This window comes from Symphalangus syndactylus, chromosome 21 (genome assembly GCF_028878055.3).
Source record: "Symphalangus syndactylus isolate Jambi chromosome 21, NHGRI_mSymSyn1-v2.1_pri, whole genome shotgun sequence".
NCBI lineage: Eukaryota > Metazoa > Chordata > Mammalia > Primates > Hylobatidae > Symphalangus > Symphalangus syndactylus.
The window spans coordinates 70,850,157-70,875,563 of NC_072443.2; the positions used below are offsets into that span (position 1 = coordinate 70,850,157).

General features: G+C 40.7%; 1 protein-coding gene across 1 annotated transcript in view; it reads left to right on the forward strand.

Annotated features, from left to right (window-relative positions):
* Positions 1-1,319: 1,319 nt before the first annotated feature.
* The window catches only part of SHQ1 (SHQ1, H/ACA ribonucleoprotein assembly factor), a 105,672-nt gene continuing 81,584 nt past the window's right edge, over positions 1,320-25,407 (forward strand). Inside the window, exons 1-5 of the mRNA XM_055260451.2 lie at positions 1,320-1,635; positions 5,729-5,793; positions 7,736-7,858; positions 8,940-9,094; positions 17,985-18,097. Of these exons, the coding sequence (XP_055116426.2) occupies positions 1,493-1,635; positions 5,729-5,793; positions 7,736-7,858; positions 8,940-9,094; positions 17,985-18,097 (599 nt within the window). The 5' untranslated portion in view covers positions 1,320-1,492. The remainder of the gene's footprint in view (positions 1,636-5,728; positions 5,794-7,735; positions 7,859-8,939; positions 9,095-17,984; positions 18,098-25,407) is intronic.

A 25,407-nucleotide genomic window follows, 5' to 3' on the forward strand; every position in this document is an offset into this window, starting at 1 on the left:
AATTGTGTAGAGCCTGGGCCTAGGAATCAGACTCACCTGGGTTTCAATTCTCATTGCACCACTTACTAGCTGTGAGATCCTGTGCAAGCCAAGGGAATATATAATGCCTACTTCATAGAGCGGTCAGGAGGCAGAATGAGATCATTATAAAGGGTTTGCTGCAGTGCTGGCACATAGTATTCAGTTAATGTTTGCCCCGTTACCATTAATTTTTTTTTGAGTCCTAATGAAGTTTCAAGAATGTTTCCTTAGAATCATAAAACAGCTGGAGATCGAAAAGACTTTTGAAGTTTTCCGGTTATCTCCACTGTCCTAGGAGATTACTTTCATCCCTTTTCCACTGATACTTAGAACCACGGAATAAATACAACTGGATTATTCTAATTAGTGGTGGAATAACAGGAAATAACGTGTGGAAAGGCCAAGGGAATATGTGGGGGAAGAGGGAGACTAGTGGGAGAGGCACTGAGAGAGTGTAAGGGGCACACTCCAAAGGGAGAAAATACAGGGAAGACAAGTAGAAAAAAACGACAGAAAAGATGTCCTCAGCCAAGTGTAAGGACAAGAGTGAGAAAAAGGAAAGAAGGGGAATACAGAGGGACCTTAATTTGTGAATGCAGTCACCGACACGGTTTAAGAGTCAAACGTTCTGAGTTCTAATCACTGTAAAATGTATGGTTATAAAACATACTGCTTAACCTCTCTGAGACGTTTTCTTTAGAGTTTGCAGCGTAGATTAGATGAGATTAGTGGGACAGATGCTCTGTTAAAGAGAAAACTCTTCAAATAAGCGGTTAAGAATGAGAGAGAGAGCTGCAGAAAAAGAGAAGTGGAAAGAGAGAGGGAGGAAAGGGAAAGTGTAAGAGGAATTGTTCACAAGGCAGGTGAGAACTAAGGGAAACCACTGTAACGGTGCTGCTGTGGCTACTGCGGTGACTACTTCAGCACATCAAGCGCTGACAAGTTGCCAAGTTCGTTATTAGAGTTCTACATGCACAATTTCATGCTATCCTCACAGCATTTCTATGGCGCTAGGTTTTCATATTATCCGCGTTTTACAGAAGATATAGAGAGGTTTTGTATCTTTCCCAAGGTCTTACAGCTGGGAAGTTGTGGCCAGGAAGGGATTCAAACGCACGTCTGTTTACCTGTCAAGCCAGTGCTGTTAAAATCATCTCTAAGAACCTCGAAAAAGGCTTGGTTGCTAGTCATCCCGTCGGTTCAACGCCGGCGCCCAGGCAGGCACCACTCGCCACGCCCCTTCTCCGCCCGGCCGTTTTGAAAGTTCCTCCTCTTCTCGAAAGGCGTCCCGTCTCCATGGAGATCGGCGGGGGCGAGACTTCCTGCCTCACGCGCGAGCACTTCCGCCTCGCGCCGGAAGCTCCGTTCCTCACAGCGCGAGTTCCTGCGCGTGGGGAGTTGGAGAGTTTGCGTGGCGGGAACGCGGCGGCAGTGAGAGCCAGCGGCGCCGGCCCTGGCGTCCGGTGCGGCGATGCTGACCCCGGCGTTCGACCTCAGCCAGGATCCGGACTTCCTGACTATCGCCATCCGCGTGCCCTACGCCCGGGTCTCCGAGTTCGACGTCTACTTCGAGGGGTCCGACTTCAAGTTCTACGCCAAGCCATACTTTCTCAGGTGAGTTCGGGGTGCCTGGCCGCAGGAAAGACGCTTTCGTTAGATAGCTGCTTTAGAGGGAAAATGCAAGGTCGAGGGAGCAGTGCTCGATTGCGCGAATGCCTTTTCCCGACGTTTCCGCAGCTTCTCTTGGTGCCAGGGAAGTGCCCTCTTCCAGGGGTGCGTTTTAGATGCTGCACCTTCTTGAGCTTTCCTTCTTGAGCTTTCTTAAATCCCACATCAAAGGATTGCGGAATTACTTGAAAAAGTGACGTTTGGACCGTGTCATTTTCCCGTTTCTGCCCTGTCGCCCTAGTTGTCGTCTCGTTCTGACTTGTTCTGTTCTTTCCTTTCACTCCGCGTTTGCTCTCCCAGTCTCTCCCTCCCTCGGAACGGCGCGCGCTGACATCCCGGTGACTTCCCAACCAACCCGTCGGTCCTTTTAACTTTGTCCAGGCCGCCTTCTGTTGATCCATCTCTTGCCTGTCCGCTCCCTACTTTCTGAAATTCTTATCTTTTTTGGACCTTCTGTCACCAAATTAGCCTAGTTCTCCTGCTTCCCTGCTGTCTGCTGCTCTTCTGTTTGGTTTTGCCCCTGAAGTGTGGTTGTTTCCCCCAAGTCTCCGTGAGGAGCCGTCAGCACTTGATCAGTTTAAATTATTCTCCTTGCAGAATCGTAACGTTGGTAGCACCTAACACTGATAACTCGCAGTGTGGTGGACAAGCAGTTCCGTTAAGTGCTTTATGATGCTGTATCTCATTTAACTTTGAAAGTCTTCCTTAGGGATAAGCACTGCTATTAACCCCATTCCACAGAACCCGCTGCTACATATTCATCCTAAAGCATTGCCAATCTCTTGTCGTTCCCTTTATCCATCCTCCTAATCTTTCTCAAGTGTAGCTGCAGCCTACTTTTCCCACCCAAGTACTTTTGTGATACAAACCTTCTCTACCAGTCAAGGTGGTTTTTTCACTGTTCCTGAACCAGTTTCGCTCAGATTTCCCTTAGACCATATAACGTACCTATTTGAATATATTGCACTTTCCAGTTTTTTAATTCACTTATTTCTTTAGTTTATTTATAGAGTTTCAGTGTTGGGATTATTGTGCTGAACAAGACAAAGTCTTGCCCTCATGTACTTTACAATGGGGAGAGGAAAACAATAAACTAACAGTGTACCTAATTGTGGCGTGTGCTATGAGGAGAAAGAAGTGTACTGATACAGAATGAAAAGGGGCCCATGTTTTATAAAGTGGTCAGGAAAAACCTTTCTGGGGAGGCGATATTTAAGCCAAGATGTGAAGAATAGGAAGATGATTATGGTGGTAGCAAATATTTATTGAATTTTTACTCCAGGTTAGTGCTTTATACGGATTATCTCATTTGTTATTAGGACAGTGTTACAGTGAGGTTTTATTATTTACCCGTTGCCGAGGATGGATTATTTGTGGGCACCCCCCCAACTCTTGCCCCCAAATTCATATGTTAAAGGTCTAATTCCGGTGTCACTTCTGCTTTATTGTATTCATCAAAACAGTCCCAGAGCCTGCTGAATTTTAAGGGGAGGGGACATAGACCTTCATGGTTGGGAAGAGTGCTGTAAGATGGGCATTCTTTGATAACACAGTTTGCCCACAGGTGTGGCGGCTCACTCCTGTAATCCCAGCATTTTAGGAGGCCGAGGTGGGCAGATCACTTGAGGTCAGGAGTTTGAGACCGGCCTGACCAACATGGTTAAAACCCATCTTTACTAAAAATACAAAAAAATTATCTGGGCTTGGTGGCACGCGCTTGTAGTCCTAGCTACTTGGGCAGCTTGAGGTGAGAGAATCGCTTGAACCTAGGAGGCGAAGGTTGCAGTGAGCCAAGATTGCGCTATCGCACTCCAGCCTGAGTAACAGAGCGAGACTCTGTCTAAAAAAAAAAAAGAGCATACAGTTTGCTTTACCAAGGATGAATAAAACCTGGTCCCTCTCCTTGACGAATGGAGAGTGTAGCTGGGGAGGCACCATGCAAGCGAATATGATTTCCTATGCAGTAAGAATTTAACTCTAGGCCGGGCGCGGTGGCTCACGCCTGTAATCCCAGCACTTTGGGAGGCCGAGGCGGGTGGATCACGAGGTCAGGAGATGGAGACCACGGTGAAACCCCGTCTCTACTAAAAGTACAAAAAATTAGCTGGATGCGGTGGCGGGCGCCTGTAGTCCCAGCTACTCGGGAGGCTGAGGCAGGAGAATGGCATGAACCCGGGAGGCGGAGCTTGCAGTGAGCCGAGATCGCGCCACTGCACTCCAGCTTGGGCGACAGCGAGACTCTGTCTCAAAAAAAAAAAAAAGAATTTAACTCTAGGCTTATAGAGTTTAGGGGAAGGGAGCTGGTAATAATAGCTCACATTTTCTGAATGCTCACCTGTTGTGCCAGCCACTAAGCTCTTTGCATTATCATTTCATGCTCATAGTAACGCTTGGATCGTTGCTGTTATTTCCCCCCTTTACAGAAGAGGGATTTATGATTCTTGAAGAATAATTAACTTGTACAAAGAAGGTTGTTACACATCTGGTAAATGGCAGATCTAGGAGTTAATTCAGATTCTGACACTAAAGTTAGCATTTGTAACCATTATAACAAACTCATCCATATACTGACCCGTTATTCTGGCTTAGAGGGATTTTCATTCTGAAAATGTATTGAAGCTTGATGAAACCTTGGGATTAAAGGTCCTGGGCCTTTTGGGACTGTCAGGTGTTTTTGTTTTTAATCATATTTAGTAGGAAACAAGAGAGAGGGCCATGGGAGGAAAGGAAGCTCAAATTCAAATTTGGAATGATATAGAGTGGGCCTGATATGCCCTTCTGATAAGTTTAAATTATCTAGGCAACATCAGGCAGCCATAGACGCTTTTTAAAATAGAAAAGTGACAATTAGATTCCTGTTTTAGAAAAATTATTTTGGGGCCTCAGTGGAAGACTGATTGAACTAGGGTAAGACTGGAAGCAGGGAAATCACTTCATTTCTTTTTTCTTTTTCTTTCTTTTTTTTTTTTTTTTGACACAGAATCTCACTCTGTCGCCCAGGCTGGAGTGCAGTGGCAAATGATCTTGGCTCACCGCAACCTCCCCCTCCTGGGTTCAAGTGATTCTTCTGCCTCAGCCTCCTGAGTAGCTGGGGTTACAGGCATGCACCACTATGCCTGGCTAATTTTGTATTTTTAGTAGAGATAGGGTTTCTCCATGTTGGCCATGCTGGTCTTTAACTCCTGACCTAAGGTTACCGACCCGCCTCGGCCTCCCAAAGTGCTAGGATTACAGGCGTAAGCTGCCGCATCCAGCCAATCACTTCATTTCTTTTAGTGCAAAAGAGGGGTAAATCCCCACATAATAATGATGAGATTTGACACTTCTGCTTTCTGCGTTTTTTTTTAAAGTAGTAATTTGCCTGATAAAATCAGCTGGTTTTGTGTTTCTTTATTGTTTCCCATTGAGTATCCCTTATCTGTACAGATTGAGTGTCCTTTATCTGAAATTTCAGATTTTCTAGAGTTTTGGAATATTTGTGCATACATAATGAAATATCTTGGGGATGGAACTCCAGTTTAAACACAAAATTTATTTGTTTTATATACACCTTATACACATAGCCAGAAAGTAGTTTTATATAATATTTTTAATACTTTTGTGTATGCAACCAAATTTTGACTGCTTTTTGACTGTGACTCATCACATGAGGTCAAGTGTGGAGTTTTCCACTTTGTGGTGTCGTGTTGGTGCTCAAAAAGTTTCAGATTTTGGAGCATTTCAGATTTTCAGATGAGGGATACTCAACTTGTATTATAACAATAGTGATAACAACTATTTATTATGGCTTTTCTTTTTCGGTATCTTTTATTGGTGACTATGGGTATTCAAATAGAAAGATGAGTCATCTCTAATTTCTACTTTCTTAGTTGGGGAAAGAATCTAACTTATTTAGTTTATTAAAATTCGAAAGAAATACTGAGGAACTTCTTAAAAAAATGATTGATATATTTTGATGGTTAAATGTTTATAAGTATGGATGGCCACTTATGTTACGTTATAATTTAAGGACTTCATGAGACCTGTGTTAAATCTGCAGATTAAGCCTTCCTGGAAGAATTGTAGAAAATGGAAGTGAGCAAGGATCCTATGATGCAGATAAAGGTATTGTCTTTGGAATTTTTGTTAGTTTATTTCTTGCGATTTTTCACATTATTTACATAATAATCTTTCAAGATACGTTGGGGACCTTTCGATGTCTTTCAAATACAATCTGTTCCTATCATTCTTTCTTGTTTCTTAGTGTCTAGTGCCCGTTATTGATGTTCCCCGCCCCCCTCCCCCAAGTCTTTTAAAGTATTTCACGATGTTCTTCAAAGTAAAGTTAACTACTTTGGTTCTGTTTCCTAGAGTACTTACCCTACATTTAGTAGACATTTAAAAGTAAAAATTAGAATGTGAAATGATTGATCATAAAAAATGTGGATGACTTATGAGCTTATGAGTAGAATCTTTCTGGTATAATTTTCAAACTTGAATTTCAATAACAGGTAGGTGAGAGAGAAACTATGCATGGGTGGCATTTAAAGGCTAATTGAATTTTCTCCTCATGATTGATAAGCCCTTCATTTCAGCTAGCCATGAACCCATTTATTTTTCCTTTATAGAAGCCACTGGCTTCCTTTGTCATCGGATTTAGAACACCTTGTGTACTCTTGTGTACTTTATTCAATGATTATTGACCTCAGTGAACTAGGCTAAGGGTAGGGTATGGGGGGGGGTGGGTTAATTGACAGAGATCTAACCCATAATGCAGTGTAATTAATGTGTAATGAAGTATAGTGAAACTGCCTTTCTAGGTAGTAAACCTGCTTTTAGTTATAGGTAAGTTGCATATTGAAACAAAATTATTAAATTTTAAAAGTACACAGGAGTTAAGATTGTGTATGCGGAGATATTTGGGCTGAGTTGTATTTGATATGTTGGAATTCAGTTCAGTACACTGAAAGAGGCAAAATGTTCTAAAATGTAAAAGTGCTAAATAATGTAGTAAGTTCCCAGGGAAGCCTAAATAAGATTGATAAACTCAGTCAAGGAAAGAAAAGAAGTGCATAGAATTTGAGTCTGCCATAGACTTTAGGGATAGATCTCCTGACATGCCAGAAAAACTTATTAAGCCTTAATTGTTGTGTCTAAGATTCTGTGTGTTTTTAAAACTGTTGCCATTCTCCATTGGATTAGGTATTATGATTTTTTCCTCCTTTTCCAGAAGTCTAATTAGTAACTCCTGGTTAATTCTAAGCTATTACCTTCTTAGGCCATTGATTTTTAGAAGTTTTAACTTGGATTTTTAATATTATCAGTAGGTGAAGGTCATACTGTATAAGACTAAAGTATTCTGTAGCTTTAACAGATTAATAATTTTTTTTTTTTTTTTTTGAGACAGAATCTCGCTCTGTTGCCCAGGCTGGAGTGCAGTGGCCCCATTTTGGCTCACAGCAACCTCTTCCTCCCAGGTTCAAGCGATTCTCCTGCGTCAGCGTCCCGCGTAGCTGGGACTACAGGCACACGTGCCACCACTGCCAGCTAATTTTTGTATTTTTTAGTAGAGATGGGGTTTCACCGTGTGGGCCAGGATGGTGTTGATCTCTTGACCTAGTGACCCACCCGCCTCGGCCTCCCGAAGTGCTGGGATTACAGGCGTGAGCCACTGTACCCAGCCAGATTAATAATTTTTTATAGAAACGACAGCTTCTGAAAAACCCTTGTTAAGAACTTTTTTCTATCTTGACTTGCATTCACCAAATCTATGAGGGCATAGTTTTAGAGCTCTGTAAAATAGAATTATGTTTTACCAAGACATGTATTTCTCGGATATATTTGTGAAGTCTTTGACTATTTTATTTTTTTCTTTTAATTAAAAAGATTTTATTATTATTTTCTGTAGAGATGGGGTCTTGCTATGTTGCCCAGGCTGGTCTTGAACTCCTGGGCTAAAATGATCCTCCTGCCTCAGACTGCCAGAGTATTGGGATTACTGGTGTGAACTATTGTGCCCAGCTTTTTAAATATTTTAATCTAAGCATAAAACAAATTTATCTTTAAGGAATTTTTACCATTCGCCTGCCCAAAGAAACTCCTGGCCAGCATTTTGAGGGGCTGAACATGTTAACTGCTCTTCTGGCACCAAGAAAATCCAGGACAGCAAAACCACTTGTGGAAGAAATAGGTATGTTTATTGCAGTTGGGAGGAAATTAAGATAAAGAGAAATATTTGGAATGCTGTGTATTTGTAGGGGAAATGGGATATAGTGAATAGGAAATGGAAGAAAATACTTCAGGTATAAGGTGGTCATGTGAAACCATATGAAAATAGCTTCTTTGGTGATATAATTAAGACATTAAAAATCCTATTGAACCAGATCACTCACATTTTTGGACCAATTGAAACAGCGTTCTGTGGTTGGCAAAATATTAGAATCTTGAGCCAAGATCAGAAGTATACAGTTCAGTGAGTTACGTAAAACAGGGCTCCCCAACCCTCAGGTTGCAGACCAGTACTGATCCATGGCCCGTTAGGAACCTGGCTGCACAACAGGAGGTGAGCGGAGGGCCAGGAGTATTACTGCCTGAGCTCTGGCTCCTGTCAGATCAGATTAGATTCTCATAGGAGCATGAACTTACTGTGAACTGTGCCTGCGAAGGGTCTAGGTTGTGTGCTCCCTATGAGAATGTAAAGCCTGATGATCTGAGGTGGAACAGTTTCATCCCCCAAAACTATCTCTTTACCTCTTTGATCTGTGGAAAAGTTGTCTTCCACAAATCCAATCTCTGCTGCCAAAAAGTTTGGGAACCACCGATGTAAAGTGAACACCACCTCTGTCAAGAAATGGAGCATTTCCAACACCTGAAGAATACCATCCTGTATTCTCCATTACTTTGCCCTCTCTCCAGGGTAATCACTATCCTCTGTTTTGGCTGTTTTTGCATTGCATATATAGGTCATACAGTATGTGTTCTTTTTGTCTGGCTGCTTTCACTTAACATTATTTTTGTGAGATTTATTCATATTCTAGCTGAGATTTGTTTGCTTTCATTGCTGTGTAATATTCCATTGTATGAATATACCACATTTTTGGTTCTTTTTTTTTTTTTTTTGCTATCACGAATAGTGGAGGTATGAATATTGTTTTGGTACATTTGGTACATGTCTTTTGGTACATCTATGTGGGCATTTTTTCCTATACTTTTTCTTCCCCTAGTTGTACTTAAATCCAATACTTAAAAAAATTAAAATTTAACACATTCAGGTGCTTCTGAGGTTCCTGAGGAAGTAGTTGACGATGAAGAGTTTGATTGGGAAATTGAGCAGACACCCTATGAAGAGGTATCAGAAAGTGCTTTGAATCCGCAGTGCCACTATGGATTTGGAAACTTACGATCAGGAGTGTTGCAGCGGTTACAGGTATGTTGTCTTTCTGAAAGATCTTGATCTATAGGGTTTTTCCATTTGGATATTTTAATTTCAGTTATGCTTACACTTGGTAGTTTTTAAAAATAATATTACAGGAGGTGATTGTATTTAAAGCACTTAGCACAGCTAAAGTACATAGATGTTCATTCCCTTCCATTTCATTGGCTGTTCTGCCTAACTGTACTGCTCTTACAGACACCCCGTGGCTTTCTTTTTTCTCCCCTTTATTCAGTATTCTAGACATGAAGTTTCCCAAGCACAAAACAGAACTCCTCTGTCATACTTCCTGCAAAGCTTTATGTTTTATACTTCTGAAAAATGAGATCGTGTACTTACGGCATGATGTCTCTTCTGTATATAAATGAAATAGAATGTTCCTGGTGAGAATGAGATTGTGTGTTTTGATCAAATTGTCTAATTGTTGGTGTGTAGTAGGCACCGTTGTCTATTCTTTTTTTTTTTTTTTGAGACGGAGTCTTACTCTGTCAGCAAGGCTGGAGTGCAGTGCAGTGGCGTGATCTCGCCTGATGGCAGCCTCTGCCTCTAGGGTTCAAGCAATCCTTCTGCCTCAGCCTCCTGAGTGGCTGGGATTACAGGTGCCCACCACCACGCCTGGCTAGTTTTTTATATTTTTAGTGGAGATGGGGTTTTGCCATGTTGGTCAGGATGGTCTCAAACTCAAGTGATTTGCCTGCCTTAGCCTCCCAAAGTTCTGGAATTACAGGCATGAGCCACTATGACCAGCCCATTGTTTATTTATTTATTTATTTATTTATTTTTAAGACAGAGTCTTACTTTGCTGGAGTGCAGTGGCACGATCTTGGCTCACTGCAACCTGTGCCTCCTGGGTCCAACTGATTCTCCTGCCTCAGCCTCCCAAGTAAGTGGGATTACAGGCGCCCATCACCACGCCTGGCTAATTTTTCTATTTTTAGTACAGACAGAGTTTGGCATGTTGGCCAAATTAGCCCGATGCGGTGGTGCGTGTAATCCCAGCAGTTTGGGAGGCTGAGGCGGGCAGATCACGAGGTCAGGAGATCGCAGCCATCCTGGCTAACACGGTGAAATCCTGTCTCTACTAAAAATACAAAAAATTAGCCAGGCATGGTGGCACCCGCCTGTAATCCCAGCTACTCGGGAGGCTGAGGCAGGAGAAACTCTTGAACCCGGGAACCGGAGGTTGCAGTGAGCTGAGATCGCGTCACTGCACTCCAGCCTGGGCAAGAGTGAGACTCTGTCTCAAAAAACAAACAAAACAAAACGAAACAAAACAAAACAAAACCTGTTTAGAATGTGGTTTATTATCTTAAGACATATTTGAATTTACCAAGGAGAGGGAAAAGACCTAGGTTCTGGTCCCGCTCCTACCTCTGTTTAGATTTGGAATACCAGGCCAGTTATTTGACCACAAGTAAGTTTTGTCTCCTCTTTGGAATGTGGGGATAAATTTGCCCACCTACTTTATAAGGCTGGCTTGAAAATTTAAAAAGATAATGCATGTGAAAACTCTTTGGAAAGTATAGAATGCTGTAAAGACTCCTGCCTTTGAAAAATATAAAATGCTCTCAAAATTCCTTAAAGGGAACAAAACTGAGATTTACTTAGGAGCAAATAATGCTGGTGAAATAGCCTTCCTTCTAAAAACTTAGGTGTTTTTCTGCTCAGTTGTGGTCTGCCCATATTCTCTGCTTGATCACAATCGCTGGTCATCTCAGAGGTAATTAGAATAGAGTCAGTTTTGTCTGTAGCAGGAACTACAGTGAATGGCCCTCAGTTGTTGGCCAAGAGGTAGTTTGTGGTCAGGCTGTTTTGGGCTTGCCAATCTAACGCTATACACGAATGATAATAAATGTCACACAGGCTAAGTACGGATTTTACATTTAGATTAGAAGTGCTTCTTGAGGCCAGGGATTTGTTACTTAATCGTTGCTGCTGTTTACGGAAAATCCTTTTGAAAGCTTTCTGACAGGTTGCTGAGATGCTGTAGGAATGCCATAATGTGAGCCTAGAATGAGTCCCTTTTAGGCCAGAAATTCTTGTATCTTGAAAATGTTCACTTAATAATTTAGGGTTTTTTTTTTAAGCTGCTATACTTTCTGTCTTTTTGGATGTCTTAACTAATGTATCAAATACCTAGATATCTATTACTTAGGTTAAAAACATTAAACATTAACCAATATAGTTGACTCCTGTCTAATCCCTTTTTGTTTACATCCCTCTGTTTCCCATCAGAAATAAACCACTGTGGATGGGTGTGGTGGCTCACACCTGTAATGACAGCACTTTGGGAGGCTGAGGCAGGCAGGTCAGGAGTTTGAGACCAGTCTAGCCAACATGGGAAAACCCTGTCTCTGCTTAAAAATACAAAAATTAGCTGATCCTGGTGGTGCATGCCTGTAATCCCAGCCATTTGGGAGGCTGGCAGGAGAATCGCTTGAACCCAGGAGGCAGAGGTTGCAGGGAGCCGAGATTGCACCACTACACTCCATCCAGTCTGGGTGACAGGGTGAGACTACATCTCAAAAAAATAAAAAAAGAAATGAACCACTGAATTTAATGTTTATTTTTCTAAGCATTTAAAATGGCTTAATTGTCTAAAATCATTAAACTCTTCTTCAAATTTTAATTGCATGAGCATTGCTTTTCTAAACAATTTGAATGCATATTCCCTAACGTAGGGGAAAAACAGCTGAGCATTTGGGAAAACTCTAAGGGTTTTATAACATAAATAGTATACTACTTGTAGTACAGGTTTATAACCCCTTATGTGCAATACTGGGATCACACAAAGTTCTGAAAACTAAAAGTTAAAATATTTAATTTGGTGGCAAAACTTAACCTGAACCGATACAGGTTTTTAAATCCCACTTAGTATACATATTCAAAAATTTCCTGTAGAAGTAGTGTTTGGATATGGGCGCTGCCCCAGACATCTTGGAGGGTATTACATAAAATATGGTGTGCGCTCCATGTTACCTTTCTAAACTCTGAAAGAGTGAATCCTGAAGCTCACCTTGCTCCAGGGTATTTGGATAGCACTGTGCTGAGCACTTTGTGTGCAGCAACCAGAATTTTAGAAATCAAGTGTAAACCCAAGATTCCAAAAATTCAAATGTATCCTCTTGAAGATATTAAGGTAGATAGGTTTTATGAAATATTGCCGCAGAAATCTTGCATAATTGGTTAATTACTTACAGAGTTCTTCTTCATTCACAGCTGCTATTTATGGCAGCCGTAACAAGTGGTTCAAAACTGAGTGATCATGTAAGGTTAATAACATGACCCTATTTCTATGAGTAAAGCAGCTGGGAGAAAGTGAAATGATGATCACAATTAAGAGATTTTAGAACATCTTTTCTAATTTAAAATGATTTTGAAAACTTCACCATTTTCTCAAATAGTATTTTCTCACAAGTTTATTTTTTCTCGTTCTGCCTATAGATGAAGAGATGTCCATACAGCTTCATTGACTACTCATATGAGTATTGTTACAGCATTTTCCTCCCCCGTAGATGAAAAATGGCTTTGTTTCTAATACTAAAAGCAATACAGATTTATTATAAAAATATAATACAAAGAAGAAAGTAAAAAAATTATTCATAATTTCAACACTCAGGGATCTTTTCTTCATTGAATAATTTAGCCCTTTACAGAAGTCTTTCATATTTTTTTGCCTCCAACTTTTTAGACAGGATTTGCTTGTAAACGTCTATATTTTATACTGATAATAAGAAAATAAAATATTTTTCTGAAACAAATTCTCTTTGAACATTCCTCCCTCCACTCCCCATACACAGAGATATATTCTTCCTACCCCCAGTCTTTTTTTCCTTTCTGAAATTGCTGCCAGCCACCAGGGTGCCTTTGGAAAACTGCCCTAGCTGCTCAAAGTCAGGACTTCACAACAAGCTTCTGGCAGTGGTGGCTGCCAGCAGCAACAATCCTAGAATCTCTGGGCACCAACCCAGCAAGCTCCTGGGACTGCTGCTGCCAGCGCCGCAGGACGCCAGGCTTGCTGGCCCTTGTCCTTCTTTTGGCTACACGGGGACCTGAGGCCATTGTTTCCAGGAGACCCACTAGCCAGATGTGTTCATTGTTCTTTATTTTCTTTCTGGATTGTCTCTGCCTAACCTGTGCCTAACTTCCATAAACTTAATTTAAATCCTACCTGACCTTTTCTTGGCAATGTCTATCTTTAAATAGCTCTAATAACTAGTGGCCATAGCAGTTGTTTAAAAGAAAAAGGAACCTTTTTTTCCTGCTGTAGTTGAACACTTCTCATCCTCTTTCTTCCCTTTGGTTGATTAATGGCTTCTACTTCTAAACCCCAAGCTACCTTTGCGTTTAGTTTGTTTCTGTTTCTTTTTAGAGTCCGGTTTGAACAGGGCTGCTGCATGTGACTGTGCATAGAACAAGCCTGGGTGGGGGTTGCACTGCTCTGAACACTCGTGTTCTGCTGTGTACGTGTTGCATGACTATAGTGGAGGCCCTGAATCTGGAGGCCAGGGGGAAGAGGAGAGAGGAAAAAGAGCTGCTTTTTTTTTTTTTTTTTTTTTTTTTTTTGAGATGGAGTCTCGCTTTGTTGCCCAGGCTGGAGTGCAGTGGCGTGATCTCGGCTCACTGCAAGCTCCGCCTCCTGGGTTCACCCCATTCTCCTGCCTCAGCCTCCCGAGTAGCTGGGACTACAGGTGCCCGCCACCACACCCGGCTAATTTTTTGTATTTTTAGTAGAGACGGGGTTTCACCGTGTTAGCCAGGATGGTCTCGATCTCCTGACCTCGTGATCCGCCCGCCTTGGCCTCCCAAAGTGCTGGGATTATAGGCGTGAGCCACAATGCCCGGCCAAGAGCTGCTTTCTTATTGGTCAGTTCTCCTTCCCATGAGAGTAGAGACCTGGTCTGTGTGTTTATTACTGGATTTCCACTTTGGCACCCAGAATAGTTTCTACTCCATAGCAGGCCCTCTAGCACTATTTGCAGAATATATGATTTAATATTGGACACCAGGCACAGTGATGGGGATACAGTGAAGAAGATGATAGATGAGATCTCTACCCTCAGAGAACATTCTAGTGAGGAGATGGACAGTAATTATGTAAACAGATAACAAGTAAACAGAATAATGACAGATAGTTACAGGTAAAGGGAAAGGATGGGGTGAGGTGAAAGACTGGGGGTACTACTTTGGCTAGGATGCCCAGAGAAGACTCCTTTGAGAAGGTGACATTTGCACTGAGTTCTCAATGATGAGAAGGGTACTAAGAAGACTCCTTTGAGAAGGTGACATTTGCACTGAGTTCTCAATGATGAGAAGGGTACTATCAGTGCAAAGGCTCAGGATTGGAATTGATTGACATTATCTAGAAATGGAAAGAATAGTGAGTGGCTTGAGCGTATTTGAGCCAGAAGAGGACAGTGAACATGGGGTTGAAGAACAACAAGATGGGCTAGATTGTGCAGAGCTGTGCTCACAGTCTGGGGCTACGCTCAGCGCAGTTAGAGTTTTTAAATTTCTGGGGTTATGTCAGTCCATTTACCCTCTGAAATGTAGAGTTATCTACAGAGACTCACACGTTATACCCCATTTATGACTTTATTTCTGGTCAAGGTGAAATAATGAAGCAGAACATGTAAGTCTGTGTTTTAAAATTGCTATTAACAAGTGAGGAAATGGAAGTGGAGGGGAGGCTTTGTACTCACTAGGAAGTTTGCCAGTGAGTAACAGGGAGCAGCAGTGGAAGAGGGAGACAGAGAGAAAGGAGACCGACATTATTGAATGTATTGAGGCCTCTGCTTGTTCCTTACTTGTGTTATCTGATCTAATCCTCACAACAGCCTGTAGTACAGAAAACTGTCCCCTTCCCCAAAAAAATGTCCTTGTGCTTCTCCCCAGAATATGTTACATTATGTTCCAAAAGGTATTTTGCAGATTTGGTTATGATGAGGATGTTGAGATGGGGAGAGTATCCTGGATACTGTGTCTCAAAAAAAAAAAAAAAAAAAAAAGAAGCTGATAGAGGAATGGTATTATGATGTGGGGCTGCAAACCAAGGAATGAGGATAGCTTCTAAGATGGAATGGACAAACAATCTCTCCTAGAACCTCTAGAAAGGAGTGCAGCCCTTGATTTTAGCTCAGGGAGACTGATTTTGGTCTTCTGACTTCCAGAACTGTAAGATAATAAATGTGCATTGTGTTAAGCCCAAGTTTGTACAAATTTGTTATAGCACAGGAAGCAAAGAGGAAACTAATACCTAGTGCTGTGATAGAGATGTTACTGGACTTGACAGTAAGAGAGCTGAGGTTCAGAGAGTCTGCATGATTACACTGGAGCTGAGATGTAGATCCAGAACTTTTTGAGCACCAGCATGACACTCAAAGGAAAATACTACGTAATAGTATTTCAATAGGATATAGTATAATATATTCTAATTCTCCAAAAAGTAAATTGCAAAGGAACTTTTGGAATGTAAATTTTTATAAGTTTGGAGACAGCCAGTAATCTGGTTTTTGCCCAGAATGTTTGTACTTGACAACATTAAGATGTTCTGGATGTTCCAGTGACTTCTTTTTTTTTGAGACGGAGTCTTGCTCTATCGCCCAAGCTGGAGTGCAGTGGCACGATCTCATCTCACTGCAACCTTTACCTTCTGGGTTCAAAGAATTCTCCTGCCTCAGCCTCCTGAGTAGCTGGGATTACAGGTGCATGCCACCACACCTGGCTAATTTTTGTATTTTTTGGTAGAGACGGGGTTTCATGGGGTTTCGCGATGTTTGCCAGACTGGTCTCGAACTCCTGACCTCAGGTGATCAGCCCGCCTTGGCCTCCCAAAGTGCTGCGATTACAGGCATGAGCCACTGGGCCTGGCCTGTTCCAGTGACTTCTAAAAAGGTCTCTGGACCCTTTTTATTATATTAATATGTGCTTAGATGAAATATTATTGATACTACTTAAGCTAAATGGATTGTGATAGGAATGAGAGAATTTTAAAATTATTATATGGAAATTTTGATTGTTTGGAGAGGCTCTATCCTCCAAACTGATTCAGCATTGCTCACGTTTGTTGCAGTGGTTTTTGCATTACAGCCATCAACTTTTAAACCTGCCTTTTAGGCATCAACCTATAAGTCTGTTTATAAATGTCTTAAAAGTTTGCTTTCTCAACTCTCTAAGTTATTTCCCTTTTTTTTCTTTTCAGCTAATATTCTTTAAGCTTCTTCCGGTTTCTGTACTTCTCACTTGTGGTTGCTAGCAGGAGTAGTGAGACAGAAGAAAGAAAAAAAGACACAGTTTTAGGAGTATTTCACATTGTATAAGGTTTCTTTGCTTCGCAATTCTGATGAAAAGAATAAAGACCATATGGCATCCTAGGCAGTTTTCCTAATGTCCATTTATTCTGTAGGATTTGGCTTGGGAAACATATTCCATATCAGTATGTATGCATCTAGGCAAAGGCAATGACAGGAAAACTGATTCTTAGGATTCGACTTTTACATTTTTCAATGGAAAGTCATATACTGTGCATCAAAATTGCCCATAAAAATTCTTTCTGTCTGTCTGTCTGTCTGTCTGTCTGTCTATCTATCTATCTATCTATCTATCTATCTATCTATCTATCTATCTATATCTCTGATAGAGTCTGGCTCTGTTGTCGAGGCTGGAGTGCAGTGGCATGATTTTGGCTCACTGCAGCCTCCATATCCTGAGCTCAAGCCATCCTCCCACCTCAGCCTCCCGAGTAGCTGGGATTACAAGCGTGAGCCACCACGCCTTGCTAATTTTTGTATTTTTTATAGAGATGGGGTTTCTCCATGTTGCCCAGGATGGTTCGAACTCCTGGGCTCAAGCAGTCTGCCCGCCTTGGCCTCCCAAAGTGCTGGGATTACAGGAGTGCGCCACCACGCCCAGCTTTTATGTAGTCTTTTACAGGATCTGAAATCTGAAGTGGTCCAAAATCCAAAACTTTTTGAGCACAAACATGGAACTCAAAGGAAATACTCTTTGGAGCATTTCGCATTTGGGATTATTGGAATAGGGCTGCTTAACTGGTATAATGCAAGTATTCCAAAATTTAGAAATATTCAAGATCCAAAACACTCTGTTCCCAAGCATTTCATATAAGGGATATTCAATCTGTATGGTAATGCTTCTTTAGACCACCTGAGCTAGACTGTAGAAAGAAAGAAGAGACTTGTGTAGATACCTGAAAATCCAGCCACTCTATGTTTAATAACTTTCAAATCTCTAGGTGTAAATGGGGAAATGGATGTTGAGTTAAATGTTCCTGCTTGCTTGTAGGGATTTATTCCATTCTGTTTTTTTTTTTTTGAGACGGAGTCTCGCTCTGTCGTCCAGGCGGGAGTGTGCAGTGGTGCAATCTCGGCTCACTGCAAGCTCCGCCTCCCAGGTTCACACCATTCTCCTGCCTCAGCCTCTCCGAGTAGCTAGGACTACAGGGGCCCGCCACCACGCCCGGCTAATTTTTTGTATTTTTAGTAGAGACGGGGTTTCATCGTGGTCTTGATCTGCTGACCTCGTGATCCGCCCTCCTCGGCCTCCCAAAGTGCTGGGATTACAAGCGTGAGCCACCGCGCCCGGCCCCATCGTGTTTTTTATTTAAACTTTTATAGCCTTAATGTCTGTCAGTCAGCTTGTTTGTTGTAAGGATTAAATGAGATAATTTATGAGAAAGATCTCACAGGCCCTACCAAGTAGTAGATGCTTAAACATTTGTTGGATTTGAATCTAAATGTCACAGGTGGCATCATCGTTTACTGATCAGTTAGGTTCTTCCTGTGCTTTGACATTTTGTACAAAATTTGAGTTTTAAATGCTAAAAATAGGAGAGAGCAATTATTCTTTCTTTTCTGGGTGTCCTCAGGATGAATTGAGTGATGTTATTGATATTAAGGATCCAGATTTCACCCCTGCAGCTGAACGAAGACAGAAGCGCCTGGCCGCTGAGCTGGCCAAGTTTGATCCTGATCATTATCTGTGAGTAATGAGATTTTTGAGGATTAAATAATTTACTTGACATTTATTTTAAAACTTTTGAGTGTCTTTTAAACTCTGCTAGGGATGTGCGTTTTGGATTCCAGAAATTATTGATGACTGAAGACCTTAATGGACATTTGAATTAACCTACAATGGTTGTACCTCTGTAATCTTTGTAAGATGTTGCCTCTTATATCTCAAGTTGTTCATCTTAGCAACAGAGAACTCTTCTAACATAATTTTTATTTTTTTTCTTGCCAGGCTTAAAAAGATAATACTGAATTCATGAGATTATTACACTTCTTTTAAGTAAACTTTTGGTTGTGATTAATGGTGTGCATAAATGAAAATATGTTTCAATTTCTTTAAGAATTTAAATGTACCTGTACCACATTTCTTGGCTGATCCCAGGATCTTCCTAATACTTTCATCTGCTAGCCCTTGTAATCAGTGATATGTTTCCAATGAACAAATAATTATTCTTTGGTAGAGATTAAATAGAATCCAATTTGAAGTTTTGCTGTATTTCCCACTGGCATTAATTGTGTTTTTGGCTATAATGTATCTCCATCAGGCTTAAATTTGCATGAAGAACTTACCTAATTAACAGATAGATACATGATGACTTGAGAGATTGTGATACCTCCCACTGGCCAGGATAGCAGCATTTCTTCCAAGGATTTTCGCTTGACCTCTCTTGGACATGTGGCTCTACTAGGATGCGTGGAGAATGAGGGTTTTATGTTGATGTAGACCTTAATTATTAATTCTGGGTCAAGATTTTCTAAACTGTTACATAATATCTCCTTATATTGGTATAGTACCTGCAGCTTATAAAGTGCAGTCATGTGATTATTCAGTTTTCACAACAGATGAGGAGAGGAGTTTAAGGGACTTGCTCAAGGTCACACTACTACTAAGTTGCTTGGCCAAGACTTGAAAAGAGTCTCTCCATTTGTCATTTTGTATATCCGTTTCGTGTACGCTATTTCAGTTTAACTGCTGTAGCTCTTGTGATTAACATTCTATCTCCTGTGACACAGTAGGATACTAATTGGAATGGCAGGGATATATCTTGTGATGTGCAAATGGAATGAGTGATGTGTAATGATAAATAGTTGAACTGTTCAACATCCTAAGGGAAACTGGGTAAGAGCAGGGTATGTTACATTTTGGAGGACATCTGAGAGATTCAACTCCATTTACATTGCTATTTCTAATTACTTTTATCTCTCCAATTGTGGTTTTAAAGGTCCACTGAAGAGTAATTTGAAGAAACCCATTTAAAATTATGCTGAATATTTAAAGTGGAAATTTCATTGTCAGCAAATTTCTCAGGCTAGCATAAAAACAGAATGAGCTTTACAAGACTGAAATTTCAAGTGGGAGGGAGCTTAATTAGAAGAACTGCCTATCTCCTCTCTTCTAAAACTAGAAGAATAACTATGGCCTGAGAGAATTAGGAAATTGGAATTTATAGTTAGCAGTGTGATATTATAAGCAGCCCGTATTTTTCTCCATCTTCTGTGTGTCTTTATCCAGAAGCTCATTTTCTTTAATACTATGCGTGAAATATTCTTTCCACTTCTCAAAGAACAGTTCTTACAGGAATGGTTTAAATTTAGTTATGGGCTAAGTGAGGAGAGTGGGAGTCATGAGGTAAAGATTCTTTGTGACTTTTCTGATAGCAGTAAGACTTTGGCTCTGTAATTTTTGTGTTACTTACTACTCACTATTTATATTAGCTGACTGACTCACCCAAATGTATTAATATTAAATGAAATGCAACTAAAATTCTTTTAAATTTTTATTTAAAAATTCTTTTTTTTTAGCTCAGTGCTTTTTTTTCTTGTTGTTAGTGGTTAAAACAGTGGAGAAAAAAAGCCTCACTTTTAATTACTATCTACCATGCAGATCATACATTGTAATATACACATGTAATACATAATGTGTATAATATTAGCATAATGTTACCTGACTCACCCAAATGTGTTAATATTAAATGAAATGCACCTAAAATTCTTTTAAATTTTTAATTAAAATTTTTTTTAGCTCAGTGCTTTTTTTTTTTGTTTTTGTTAGTGGTTAAAAGAGTGGAGAAAAAAAGGCTCACTTTAAATTACTATCACAATGCAGATCATACATTGTAATATACACATGTAATGCATAATGTATATAATATTAGCATAATTAATAATGTATATAATATTAGCATAATATTACCTATTTGTAAGTTGTTTGACTTGTCTTTACAAGTCATAGTGTTTCCTCATGTTGTCAGGATTTGGGGGGCTTTAGGAATTTTAATTTCAGCCTAAGCAGAACACAGTGAAGTCAGTTGATTGTAAAGAAAAATTTATACATTTCAAAGGCACATATATGATTTTAGATTGTTATTTAAAAGTCTTTTATTGTAAAATCTGGATGTTATTGTGGTATAATCTTTTTTTTTTTTTTTTTTTTTTTGGCATGTTTTGCAGCCCACTATAGTGCTGGGCATATAATAGATGATCCATAAATGTTTATTGTTTTTTATTATCCATTTCTTACTTGTAATTCCTTTGGGGTATTATTTTTACACTAAAATATGTTGACAGCATCTTGAAGCATTTCTTAATAGTCATTCCTCATTGCTTATTGTTATAGCCAAGTATTCGTATTTCTCTTGCTGAAGGTGTTTGGTTTTCTTCTTCCCAAATAGTTTTTTAATTGTTGGCATACATTTTACAGTAACCAGTTCATAAAATCTTGCCTATTTCTTTGGGAGAAAACATAAGAATTTAGTCGGTATTCTAAACATCTGTGAGATAAGAAAAGGGACAAAAATGATCTTATACCATTTGTTGTACCATTTTAAATTGCGATAATTTTTCATTACTCTGAATTTGTGAAAAAAGATGGTATATTAATTAAGTTCTTGGGTTTATTGAGTAGATATTAAGACAACAAATAGTAATTGGAAGGCTGGGAGCAAGATCACCTGCTTCTGAGGTGGCTCTCAATTCAAAACACAGAACTTGAGAAAAAGCATTAGAATACAATTTTATGTATCCCTTCTTTCATTTATGTATTTATTTGTTCAACAAATATTTGTCTGAATGAACTACATGCTAAGCAGTGTCACAGATACCAAGGACACCATGGTGCATACGCAAGATCTCAATCTCTATGTTGTCCATGGGGCTTCCATTGTAGTGGAGGAAGTAGGCACTATTTTTATTGTAATTAAGTGCTATGAAGAAGAAGCATATTGAAGAGAGTGACTGGGCATCCCACTGACTTGACTCCTCTGTTCAACATGTCGAAAATTGAACTCATCCTTTTACCTCTAAAGTCTTAGTGAATTTTCTAACTTGGTTGATGCCCCATTTTTCACTCCAGTCACCCAGGTTAGAAAGCGGGGATTCATCTTTGCCTTCTTTCTTATCCCACACATTCAATCAATCCTGAAGTTGTACCATTTATCTCTGTAGTATTTTTTTTTTTTTTTTCACTTCATCAATTTCTGGCCCTCATCTGTGTCTGGTTTAGTGCAGCACTCACTAACTGCCTAATTGGCATCCCTGCTTCTAGTCTGGACTTCTTCAGATCCATCAACCATGAACCATTAGTGTGATATCTTATGTGCTGAAAATGAAAATCTGCTTAACTCTGTCCTTGGTGCTCTTCTGCTTAAAGTATCTAACTCCTTTGTGTGTCATTGCAATTTCCCTGTGATCTGGACCCTGCCTTCCTCTGTAGCTTCACTTTTGCCACTCCCTGCTCACGTTTTATACCGCAGCAATAATGAACGTTTGCATTTCCCCACCTGTACCACATGGCTTTTCTCTCTGTTTTTTTTTTTTTTTGAGACAGAGTCTTGCTCTGTTGCCCACGCTGGAGTGCAGTGGTGCGATCTTGGCTCACCACAGCCTCTGCCTCCTGGGTTCAAGTGATACTCCTGCCTCAGCCTCCTGTGTAGCTTAGATTACAGGTGTTCACCACCATGCCCAGCTAACTTGTATTTTTAATAGAGACCGGGGTTTCACCATGTTGGCCAGGCTGGTCTCGAACTCCTGACCTCAAGTGATCCACATGCCTTGGCCTCCCAAAGTGTTGGGATTACAGACGTGAGCCACCACGCCCAGCCCACACTGCTTCTCATATATTTCCTTTTATCATGGTATCCCTTTGCCATTTATTTCCCCTGACCCCACATTGCCTGAATAGTGGTTGCTTATCTCTTCAGACTAGGCTCATTGTTTGTTCCATTCGCTCGCCCTGTTAGACTGGCTTAGGAAGCCCATCTCAGTGCTTCCCTGTTACAGTTTGTCTTGTTTTTACCACATTGTTTTATGTTCTGTGTTTGTGTACATGGTTCTCGTTAAATTGTGGAGTCCTTAAGGGCAGGAAGTGAGTTTTACAGATCTTCATCTTCATCTTCCTGATGATGCACGTAGAGGGCATTCAGTGAATGCTTGTTCAATTAGTGACCTTAAGAGTCTTGAAAAAGGCCGGGCGCGGTGGCTCACACCTGTAATCCCAGCACTTTGGGAGGCCAGGGCGGGCGGATCACGAGGTCAGGAGATCGAGACCATCCTGGCTAACACGGTGAAACCCCACCTCTACTAAAAATACAAAAAAATTAGCTGGGCGTGGTGGCAGGCACCTGTAGTCCCAGCTACTCGGGAGGCTGAGGCAGGAGAATGGCGTGAACCCGGGAGGCGGAGCTTGCAGTGAGCTGAGATTGCGCCACTGCACTCCAGCCTGGGCGACAGAGCGAGACACTGTCTTGAAAAAAAAAAAAAAAGTCTTGAAAAAAAATTGAGATCTCAAATGAAAAAACAGACATCAAAACTTGAAAGTAATTCATTATGAAAAGTAAAACATAAGTCGCCGTCAGCGCTTATTCATGAAACTCTTAATTCATGGACAATGTCAAGCAGAGACCACAGTTCACATTACTAGGACTGTATTAGTGAAATTTTACTCAAAATAGTCAAACATTTTGGAGGTGTTTTTGTTGGGGAGGGGTATGGAGGTGGTAGAAATGCCGTGTTACCAAGCCAGTTTTCTTTTTCCCTTCATCGTGGTCCCTTGGGGAGGAAAACAGCATCTTTTCAGATAGGCTCCTCTACTCTTGCCTTTGGTGCCCTCCATGCTGCGGTGTCCAAGGCCCTTTTCCCTTTGGTGCCCTCCATGCTGCGGTGTCCAAGGCCCTTTTCCCTTTGGTGCCCTCCATGCTGCGGTGTCCAAGGCCCTTTTCTCTCACTGCGCCAGTTCTTCCTGGGCAGTTTTATCCTCTTCTTGGTTTAGATGCTTATGACTCTCATATCTGTGTCTTGAGCATCAGACTTGTATGTCCACCTACCTATTGGATGGGTCTGCTTGTAAATCCTAAAAAAAGGCATGTCAAACTCAACCTATCCCAAGCAGGAGTCATTATTTCTCACTCATGTCTGTTAGCTTCCCTCCTATGTCCGTGTCTCAACGAAGGACACTGTTGTCCACTGAGTTGTGGAGGCCAGAATTCTCAGTGTCATTTTTCACTCCTTGAGCTCTTCATTCCCTGCATCCTGAGGGTTCTGTCATCTACATATAGGTCAGATTCATCCACTTTGCTCTGTGTCCACTGCCACTCTCTTGTTCTAGGCCACCATTATGTCTGCTTCTCCAGGTTTCTCCCTTTAAATTATTTTCCAGGCTGCAATAAGAGTGATGTTTCTAAACCATGCTAATGTCATTCCCCTAAGTAAAAAGCTTTTAAGTGTTTAGTTGGTAAGGATCATCTTTGAGATTTTTTAAACATGGCTTACAAGGTGGTTGCCGCTGTATTATGTTCAGCTTCTTTCAACTTTTTTTCCCTTAAATGTGCCTTCTTGTCTTCTAGCCTTCGCCAACCAGTTTTTCATTACAGAATACTCTGTCCCACCCCTCTTCATCTAGTTAACTGTTCATTATCATTCAACCGTTGGTTTAGATATATCCTCCAGGGTCCTTGCCTGTCGTTCTAATTTATTTTGCCCTAGAATCTTGTACTGCTGATATGTCATAGCATTTTGCTGTATTGTAATTGCTTGACTCTCCCATGGGATTGTAAGTTGTGTGAGGGCCAGGACTGTCTGTGTCTTGTCCGCAGTGGAACTCCAGTGCCTAACATGGATCATGGAACATGGCACGATGTCAGTACTTTCTGTTGAATGAATGACTTATTTAGCATTTTAGCCATTTATTGTTATTGTTTATACCTTTGAAATCTATTTCCTAGAAAAAAGCTCACGTTCTGATTTGTGGATGAGTTTATAGTAGAACTTCAATTCAAAAGAGTTCCTTCACTTTAAGGAGATAGAGATAGCTAATAAGAAAATAGGCTTAGCAGGATTAGTTTATGAAGCAGCTATTTTGTCCTAGTCTCATATGTCTGTGCACCTGTCAGAAATTGTTACTGAGAATTCCTATTTCAAGATATTAGCTGTTCAGTTTTGTCTAATATGTACTTTATTTCCTCATATATAAAAATGGAATATTTATGTTGGTTAAGAGCTTGGAGTCTGGAATAAGAGTTCAGTACGTCTACATCTTAGCTACGCTTTTTACTTGTTCTCTGAACTTGGCCAAGATACAAAACTTTTCTGAGCCTCAGTTTCTACCTTTGTAAAATGAGGGTATTGATAGTACCCCATGCCCATAGTGATGGTGTGAGGATTCAAAGAAATAATGGATGCAAAGCTTTTAGTGCAGTGCCTGGAACATACGAAGAACTCCGTAAGTTGTCTGTGATCTTTCTAATTTTTTTTTTTTTTTTTGAGACAGAGTCTCGCTCTTTCACCCAGGCTGGAGTGCAGTGGCGCGATCTCGGCTCACTGCAGGCTCTGCCCCCCGGGGTTCACGCCATTCTCCTGCCTCAGCCTCCCTTGTAGCTGGGACTACAGGCGCCTGCCACCTCGCCCGGCCAATTTTTTGTATTTTTAGTAGAGACGGGGTTTCACCGTGTTAGCCAGGATGGTCTCGATCTCCTGACCTCGTGATCCGCCCGCCTCGGCCTCCCAAAGTGCTGGGATTACAGGCGTGAGCCACCGCGCCCGGCCGATCTTTCTAATTTTTAAATGATTTCAGTATCTCAGGTGAAAGGGAAGACTGTGTAAAACTATCAGTTAGAAACTGATATAAGGTTATAGTTTACAACTATAAGATTGTAAAACTATCAGAAAATTCAGTGTATCAAAGCAACCAACTCCTTGAGTTTCTAGTTAACTAAAATATAAATACAATTTTCACCATGAGTTATACTTTGTTAATGCTTTTCCCAAGAATACCAATTTCCAATTTTG